This window comes from Theropithecus gelada, chromosome 3 (genome assembly GCF_003255815.1).
Source record: "Theropithecus gelada isolate Dixy chromosome 3, Tgel_1.0, whole genome shotgun sequence".
NCBI classification, from domain to species: domain Eukaryota; kingdom Metazoa; phylum Chordata; class Mammalia; order Primates; family Cercopithecidae; genus Theropithecus; species Theropithecus gelada.
The window spans coordinates 74,053,983-74,064,112 of record NC_037670.1 but is presented as its reverse complement, the minus strand read 5'-3'; the positions used below and the strand labels follow the sequence as shown (position 1 = coordinate 74,064,112).

At 36.1% G+C, this 10,130-nt stretch overlaps 1 protein-coding gene across 3 annotated transcripts in view; it reads right to left on the bottom strand.

The window, feature by feature from the left end:
• Positions 1 to 10,130, bottom strand: part of VPS41 (VPS41, HOPS complex subunit) — a 187,427-nt gene that overhangs the window by 141,228 nt on the left and 36,069 nt on the right. For all 3 annotated transcript variants that reach the window (XR_003118549.1, XM_025379273.1, XM_025379272.1), the window contains exon 3: positions 2,027 to 2,134. Coding sequence is in view for 2 of the 3 variants with exons in the window: in XM_025379273.1 (XP_025235058.1) it covers positions 2,027 to 2,134 (108 nt within the window). In the remaining variant the exon portion in view is untranslated. The remainder of the gene's footprint in view (positions 1 to 2,026; positions 2,135 to 10,130) is intronic.

Below are 10,130 nucleotides of genomic sequence, written 5' to 3'. Positions count from 1 at the left end.
AGAAAATGTGGCACATATACACCATGGAATACTATGCAGCCATAAAAAGGATGAGTTTGTGTCCTTTGTAGGGACATGGATGCAGCTGGAAACCATCATTCTTAGCAAACTATCACAAGAACAGAAAACCAAACACCGCATGTTCTCACTCATAGGTGGGAACTGAACAATGAGATCACTTGGACTCAGGAAGGGGGACATCACACACCGGGGCCTATCATGGGGAGGGGGGAAGGGGGAGGGATTGCATTGGGAGTTATACCTGATGTAAATGACGAGTTGATGGGTGCTGACGAGTTGATGGGTGCAGCACACCGACATGGCACAAGTATACATATGTAACAAACCTGCACGTTATGCACATGTACCCTAGAACTTAAAGTATAATAATAATAATAATTAATAAATAAATAAATAAATAAAAAATAAATAAATAAATAAAGTTATACCCAAATCAAAAAAAAAAAAAAAAAAGAAAGAAAGAAAGAAAGAAAATCTCCCATGGGTAAGAATGGGTGTGAAAAAGAGGTCAGGAATTGAGGCTGTTCATACCTGACAATTTCAATCTTCTTACATAGAAATGACATCATCCTCTAAGAAAGAAGGGACAGTGGTTCAGAAGAGGGACTGGGGACTAAAGAAACTGACGAAGGACAAATAATTCAGAATAATTTTTAGTGACAAATTTACCTAGGTGTGTGAGTCTATAACAGCACATGGCTGTCCTTGTCACGAAAGCACTAATTCAGGGTTGAGAGTATGGCTGAGGTGCACAATGGGAAGACAGGGATGTAAAAGAACTGAAGATGCTGGTAAGATAGAGTTAGGATAATCAATCATTTCACAGGCACAGAAAAGTAAAAGAAAAAGAATGAATGGATTAGAGATCAAGACTCCATAAAGTCATACAGCTTGTGGGAAAATGAGCACAAAAGGTTGAAGAATAACAGGGGTCAACAAAGAGTGTCACAGAGGCTAAGATCCTCACGTTCCAGTGCTGACACCATCCAAAGTGTGGCCTTATCAGTGGGGAGATGAAACAGGGAAGAGGTAAGGGTTACTGGAATGAAATGTGGTTGAAGAACTGCAAAGGCAGTCTTCAATGAGTGAAGAAAAGGGACCAGAAGTTGGACAATGGCAGCAATGAAAAGGGGTCGATGGCATTGCAGCCAAATGGCAGACACCTCTAAGGAGAAGGCTGCTGGTAAAACATGAGAAAGAAGGCACATACTCTAATAAAGTGTTGTGGGTACAGGACTCTATTTATAATTAAACAAAATTTGAGGTAAAAAGGAACTGGGTGGGAAGCAAGGGGGAGGATGAGCCACACTTCTAATAACATAGGATAAAGCCAGGCGATGGATCAGACAAGAGCAGTTTGCTTTTTGTGGAAGGACTAAAACTTACAAGGTCATAGGGAAGAAGACAGCAATGGGTGAAGCTACATGCCCCCCAATATTCTGACTATGACACAAACTGTTTTGGTCCAAGAGTAGGCTAAGGGTGCTATCCAGTACTTACCCTGCACTCAGAAAGTTGGTTGGAGCTTTGTTATAGCAAGGACCCAGATGTGAAATAAATTCATTCACTGATATAACTAGTAATTTGGGGCATTTCTACTATTCATAACGCCTACAATATAATCCCTTTTACCCCTATAAAAGCACTGAGCTTCACATTATTTCTAATCTTAACAGGTTCCTAATGGAATCCTTATAATTTAAGGAATTAAGTGAGCGATAGAGTTTCCAAAAACCATTTCATATAAATCTTTGACTTTGATCACTGTCTACATTCTACTTAATACAGTCTTGGAGTGTGTTGTATGTGTGTGAATGGGCGTGTACACACATATAAAATATTTGGACTTTTTTGTTCGTTTTTTGTTGGCAAGGAGGAAGAGAGTAGCGGCAAGGAAACAGGATCACTGTAAAAAGCCACCACCAAAAGCATCAGGACTCCAAAGCACAAGCAAATTTACAATAGAAACAATTTACAGAAGAATCCTCTGAAAGTGCCACCTTACCTTATCATGGACTGTCATGCAGCTAGCTGCATCCTTCTGAAGAATTTCAGTTACCCCATTGGAAAGCCTTTCATACTTCAGCTTGGGTTCCTCTTCGCTCTCTTCTTCCTGCACAAACGGCAAAGAAAAATGACTGGCGTCATACACTTTTGTTTTGAAAACCTCAAAATACACTTCTTACGAGAGAATCAGAGATGGTTCCTTCAACGATGTTAATAATTCCAACTACAGCTAAAGTTTAAGATTTTCATATTTCATTTTGCCTAGGCATATTAATTGCTACAACTTCACTGGTAAAATAAATTCAAAAGTTGAAAACAAGAGTATACAGACTTAGTGTTATATTGTCACTAACTTTACATGTTGAAACTTACTATTTGGTACGGCTTCATAAAATATTCTTAATCCTCACTCTTATGGAAGAAAGTTAGTAATCAATATTTACTATAATGGCCATGAATTAATAAATCAAGGAGAGTTGTAAAAGTTACTATGATTCAGAGTAAGATTTTATTTTAACATCAATAAGTAATGAGAAACAAAAAGTTTATATACAGAAAACTGTGATGGCATAAAGCTAGCTAAAACAGAAGTCCATAAAAATAATCTACTCACTGACATTAGCTAGAGGGTGAAGACTATGGAATTATCGTGGTTTGTAGTGTCAAAACACCACACAAACCACCATAATTGCATAGTCTTCACCCTGCAGCTAATATTAGAGTAGCCTGAGGACATCAGTGCTCCCACCACAAATAACCAGAAAGTCTTAATGGAATATACAACATCATCTATCCAAGGCATCAAAGGGCTGCTGAGGCAACCTCAATCAGAAGGGTCAAGATTCCAGGGCAGCAAAGAATTGCACTGGCATTCTTCAGCCACTTTCTTCCTGGAGGCATTTACTAACTCTGGGTGTAGGACAAGAGGCTGAGAACCCAAGCTCTGCCTGGGAAGGCAGCCACTGCTGGGGGTAGGGAAAGCAGCACACCTTCTGGCACTTGTGGGGACAGAGTGACAAAACTGGAGAGAGACCTGAGGGGCCAAGATATCAGTGGAAAAGAGGCAGAGACACAAGCTTGTTACACAGCTACTTCTCCCTGTAAGACAACTGTCAATTTCTAAAACGGCACAGGATGAAGCTGAAAAGCTGAACAGAAAGAAAAATGCAAATCAACTGCCTTGATGTGTTAAGAAGATAAGAGTAAGAGTTCAAGAGGCATCAGGAAATTGGATCCTGGTGAATATCACAGTCTTAGTCGGAACCCCTGGTCCCTAGAGGACACAAAAACTTAACTCCCATAGAGCTTTGACTCAGTTCAATCTTTGATTGGAGTGAGGTATATAACGCCCAACATATCTGTCTAGTGAAGGAAAGGGTGACTCCTCTCTGGAGAAAGAAAACTACCGAGGCCTCTACAATTCTTCATGTACAGTACTAAGGATTCAATAAAATATTACCAGGTATGCCATAAGACAGGACCAAATGACCAAAAATCAAGATGAAAAAAGACCATAAAAATAAACAAATGGGTGACCTAGACATTGAAGTTAGCAGTAAAGGGCTTTAAAATAACTACAACTACATGTTCAAAAAAAAAAAAAAAAAAACAGAAAAAGACAAAAAGCTGATGAAAAGATAGAAATTTTCAACAGAATTCTAATCTGTAAAAAAAAAAAAAAAAAGGAATCAAATGAAAATTTTTACACTGAAAATGTTAACTGAATTAAGAAGTCAATAGATGGTTTAATAGAAGATTAGTAAAACAGAAGACAAAATAAGTGAAATGAGTAAAAAAAATATCCAAAGGGAACCCCAGAGAAGAATAAATGGAAAGAAAATATATAAAGGAATCTATTAGGCATATAGAACACAGTGAAAAGCTCTAACATACTTTTCATTACTGTCCCAGAAGGATAAGGAAAAATGGAAAGGAACAAGAGCAACATTTAAAGAGACAATAACAGAATTTTCCAAAACTGATAAGACATCAATCTACAAACTCAAGAAGCTCTGCAATAAGCAGGATAAATATAAAGTCACACCTAAGGTGCATCACAGTAAAAAGAAAATTAGGCAAAAGAAAAACGACTTGTAGAGTAGTAAGTGCTCTGCCTGCGGAAGACTATAAGACTGAGAGGACAGACTAGGCAGAGACTGCAAACTCAAATTCTTACAGAAGTCTTCACCTCTGGGGCAAAGGATTACATCTTCACATGGAAAGGGGTTAATCTGTGGATTAATGGAAATGATGGACTATATCAAGCATCATGCTAGAGACTTAATATCAGAAATCTCATTTCAACCTGACTTAAAAGAAAAAAAAAACCCTACTGAGAGTTAAGTATAATTGTCCTGTTTTACAGATTTTCAGCAAAAACTGGTGATGAGAGATTTTAAGTAATTTCTTCAAGACATACAGTGAGTAGAGGAGAAGCTAAAATTCAAACTCAGCTATGAGTGCTCTAAAGTCAATACCTTCTATAACACACTCCAAAATCTCCTATGAAAATGACTCTACAAACCACAACAAAAGCCTATTCTAAACCTAGAAATAATTATAAACTATGTGATTATTAGAAAACATTTTAAAATGTTTATTTAGCAGGTGCATTAGCTAGCTATTGCTGTGTAACAAATTATGCCAACATTTGCTGATTTACTTATTTTATTATTTTCTATAAAGATAGAGACTCATTATGTTGCCCAGGCTGGACTCAAACTCATAGGTTCAAGAGATCTTCTCGCCTCAGCCTTCCAAGTAGCTGAGACTACAAGCATGTGCCACACTCCTGGTCACCAAAATGTACTGATTTAAACCAACAATAAATATGTATTATTTTACAGTTTCTATGGGTAAGCAATTCAGAAGTGGCTTAGCTGAGTGGTTCACTGAGGATCTCTCACAGGGTTGCAGACAAGATGTCAGCTAGGGCTGCAACTATCGGAAGGCCTAACTGGGGTTAGAGGATCTACTTCCAAGATGGCTCAATCAAATGGCTGGCAAGTTGGTCCTCACTGTTGGCAGAAGTTGCCAACACTCTTGGATCACTCATTCTGAAGGAAGTCACTTGCCATGTTCTGATCAAGCAGCCCTGTGGATGGGTCCATGAAGCAAGAGTGATCCAAAAGAAAACAAAGTGGAAGCCCCTTCCATGTTTTATATGGCCTCAGATGGAATGCTGTTATTTCTACAATATCCTTTCAATCACACAGGTCAGTGTGGGAGGGGCAGCACAGAGCAGGAATAGGAGGTGAGGGTCACTGGAAGCCATCATGCAGACTAGCTACAAGAACAGTAATAACAGTTTAAGAGCCATAAGCTCAGTTAAAATCAGTATTTCATGTCTACTGATGAGCTGTCTTAAATTTAATTCCCTAGTTATACATAAGCTATTAGCTGTTTATTTCGGATGCAAGTATTAAAAACAAAGATGGTATACCTATTATTAACTTTCCAAGAATAACTTGAAGAACTAATGGCAACAAAAGGGAAGTATAAGCACAGTTATCCACAGGGCCTACACATTTCTATGAAAAGGCAGTGATAATCTACCCAAACCAAGGAGCTGTTACACCCCAAAACTGACCTGTTCCTAACAGAAAATATAAAATAGCTAATTAGCCAAGACTAAAAACACTGAAAAAAGAAAACTACAAAAAACAACAGACACTTCTACTTATGTATCTACAAGCAAGAAAGAGAAATCATTACAAAGTTAATATTAAATGTAGCACAGATGATGTGTGCATTCTGAAGTAAACATGTTAAATACAAATTGAATCCTGAGTGTTAGTCTTTATAATAAGATGCCACATGTTGCTCAAGTTGGGACATCAAATGTGCATCCAATGTGAAAAGTTAATTCTAGCCTCTTGACTATTTTGCATAAAAGCACTCATCCACGGACCATTAGATAAAGTCACTGTAAATAAGGTTTTCCTGTCTTACTTATAAGTGAAAACTAAATAATTTCTCACACATAAATATACAAAAATAAATACTTTCACAACACAGCTCAGTGAAGCATCCTTACTGGGTTTCAAAAACCATAAATAAAATGAAGACTCCAATATTAGGCATTTGATGTACCCTTTCATGCTTTTCTGACAAGTATCTTTTATGTTAAGTTAAAAGCAGGGTAAAGGTGAATTTTTAAGGTTTTTTTTTTTTCTCCTTGCTATAAACAAAGAAAATAGAAAGTGATTCAAAAATACGATTCATGGAGGTTATTCTGCTACTGTAGACTCCACATCATACTTTAAATAAAAAACATTTAAAAATCTAGTAGATTATAGAGTTTCTCTTTAACTAAAAAATAATAATAATAGAAAAAAGGTTTCCATGCAGTTTGGACTTCCATGGTAAACAACCCAGTGTTAATAAAAAGCAAATCAATAATTTTTGTTAAATTTTAATAATCCTACAAACCTACAAATAAAACCATCAACAGTCTGAGTTGAGATGACAGTTAACTGCGTTTCTATGACAACCTAGTGGAATAGTACAAGTCCTGACTTGCAGCTAAGCGGAGATACGAACAGAGTGACATTTACCCATACAAGAAAAATTTGCGGCTTTCTTTTAAAAAGAATCAATTCCTCAACTCACATAGATTTTTACTAAGTGTAGAGCACTTTTAATTAAAGACAAGTCCTTTATACCATGCTACAGAATTCTAAACACTATCTGAAAATAAATGTCACATCATGGTCAATCTTACTGAGTTTTGGACTTAGGAGGAGGGAAATTACTTTTAAGGATAACAAATTAAAGCAATTAAAGACTTCTCCCTGAAAAACTGTTTAGTAATGTTGTTACAGTGTTACCATCAGGTACATTTTCATGGAGGAAGTCCTGTTTACCTAACTTGGTCTTGTACACCAACAAGAATATTTTATGTTTCTTTTCACCTAATAATTTAAAATTTGTGTACAAGAAACTGATTTTTTCTTTGTTTACAACCAAAAATAATTGTGTAGAATGGATTCTACATTCTTCACCTTGTTTAAACGTTGTATTTTTCACATATTAGTACATTTTATATGGCATCACTGTTACAGACCAAATGAAGACTTGAATTTTACTTTTTAAAAATGTCTGTCACATTAATTCTAGGGGTTAAGAGAAAGACCATTACATTTTCTACTGTTACTACTTATACAAAACTTAAAATGTCATCTCTGGATAACATTTCTTTATTAAAATCCAATTTTGTTTTGTTTTTACAAAATAAAATGATACTCAATATACTGGTTGGAGAAAGGTGAGATATCTTACAAAGCCCAAATTAGGCTGGTAGAAAACACCACCAGTGGAGCACTCCTGGACTATTCACATCGCACTCTGTGGAGATGACCTTCATCCTCTCCAGCTCCACCTGAGAAAGACCTCAGCTGAACCTCCAGGAATTTTAATAAGATGAATGGTTTAGTTGGTTTCATGTCATCAACTACATCTGACTAGGGGCAAATCCTTTTAATAAATATCCAATGTTTTAAAGCTAGATACAATAGGGAAACACTAATATCCTCAAAAGAAATTCACACACACACACAAAAAAGCTTTCATGCAGTTTGAACTTCCACAGTAAAAAACCAACTATTAATAAAAAGAAAATCGATAACCAACCCTGGGGATGAAGCTATAAAATACAGGTTTTCTTCCTCTAGAACATTCTTTCTAGAACTCTAATTACCTATGGGGAATTGAAATATCCAAAATTGGTAGTGGACCTTACAAGCTTAACATATAAAAACAGCTATCAAAATCCTGTATCAGAACATTTGAATTTTAGGAAATTTGCATTTTAAAATATTCTCTCTTTACAAATAATTCAATTTGTAGAAGCCCTAAACTAAAATATGTCTTTGCTATTACTATTTATTAGAGAAGAGAGAGAATAGAAAGATAAAACACAGTTGGTACTAAATACAAATTTTTAAAAGCATAATTAAAATTAATACAAGTCAATCAAAACATATCTTGAGATTCAAAAACATATAACTATATATATATATATATATATATCTTCATCGTTTGTTTGTTTGTTTTGAGACGGAATCTCGCTCTGTCGCCCAGGCCAGAGTGCAGAGGCACGATATCGGTTCACTGCAAGCTCCGCCTCCTGGGTTCACGCCTTTCTCCTGCCTCAGCCTCCCAAGTAGCTGGGAATACAGGCACCCGCCACTATGCCTGGCTAATTTTTTGTATTTTTAGTAGAGATGGGGTTTCACAGTGTTAGCCAGGATGGTCTCGATCTCCTGATCTCGTGATCTGCCCGCCTCAGCCTCCCAAAGGGCTGGGATTACAGGCGTGAGCCACCATGCACAACCAACATATAATAATATTTTAAGGAACAGTTCTAGTCACTACCATAGGATATTAACATATTATCAACATGCACAAAAGGCAACATAGACAGGAGCTACATATTATTGGATATTTACATTTATTTGAAACTATAACGTTATCACTAAAAGTACATGCATAATTGGGACATCTCCAAATTTGTCATGTTCGTATTAAAGTTTTCCATAAAGTGTAGAAAAGATCCAAGATGAGAAAAAAAGAATACCTAAAAAAGAACCTGAAGGTAAAGTTCAAAATTAATCAAAGAGTAAAGTCTTCAAGGTGTATTGCCCACCCCACCTCACCCCAAGAAAGAATGCTAGTTCCTTAAAAGGACAACTGTAACTATTAATACTGTATGCTATAGTTCTATTAAAGAAAGATCATTTTATTTACACACAAAGATGACTATCTGATAGGAAAGATGGCTTTATAGATCCTTCTAAAGTGTCAAAACGTATAAAGAAAACTACATAAATAAGCTGAAAGGGTAACTTCTGGTTTCCATTAATAACACCAGGTATTATAGTTGCCTCAATGACCAAACTTTTTAAGAAAGTGACATGAAGATAATGGAATTCATCTACAGTAAAATAACTGTGGTCAAAGCTCCTGGCATGCCTTTCCATCAGACTGCGGAGAGATAGGCAATTACATTCTTATATGAATGCAAATAATGTTGTTAAATTTTCAACTTACAAGCAAAATTGCTATTAAGGAAAATAATATTAATTTTTAAAGTAGCTGAAATTAGGAGCTGATAAATGTAATCTGGACGGCATGGGTCTACTTTTTCAAACAGAAAATTCACCATGAGTTTACTATACCCACATATTCTTATTTAAAGCATAAAATACATACAGTTAAATGAGTAGTTCTCAACCAGAGGTGATTTTTGTCCCCCAGGGACATTTACTTGGCAATGTCTAGAGTCATTTCTGTTGTCACAGTTGGGTGGGGGAAACGTGCCACTGACATCTAGCAGGTAGAGGCCAGGGATTATGCTAAACAACCTACAATGCACAAGACACTCTCCCAGAACAAAAAATTATCCAGCCCAAAGTACCAGTAGCCCCAAGGTTGAAAAATTCTGGATTAAGTAAATTTCACAAGATAAAATATTACATGTACATTCAAATCTGTTTTCAAAGACAATTTAATAACAAAAAGAAATGTTCTCACAATGTCTTGCTAAGTGAAAGAATAGGTCATAAAACCTGCTTTGTATGATCCAAATATTATTTAAGAAATGTATATGCATATATGGGGGGAAGATGAGAAGAATAAAAACCAAAATGGTAATTTCCCTAAGGTCAGTTTCTTCCTCTGTAGAATAGGGATGATCATAGAAATCACATCACTGGCTTGCTGTAACTATTGAAGATAGCAAATGAAAAAATCACTGTTGTGAGCTAGTGCCAATATTTTCTAAATTTTCTAAAACAAACATATTTATTATAAAAATAAATGGTTCAACATCCTCTTCAACACTTTGTATCCACTGAGCTAAGATTTTTATCTCTCAAAGCTGCTTTCCTTTACCGTAACACAGTGACCAGAAAACTGAGAAAAAGTTGAGCCCCTAATAATTGAGGAGCTCTACTTAAGATTCACAAGATATGCAGTCTTCATAAACCCTGGTCTCTCCTGTGCCCTGTAGTATTAGAATTTCATGTTCAATTCAAGGAGGAAAAAATAAGGTGAAGGTTCCCATGCCCTAAGCCACATACCATAAACAGGATCAACTCCCA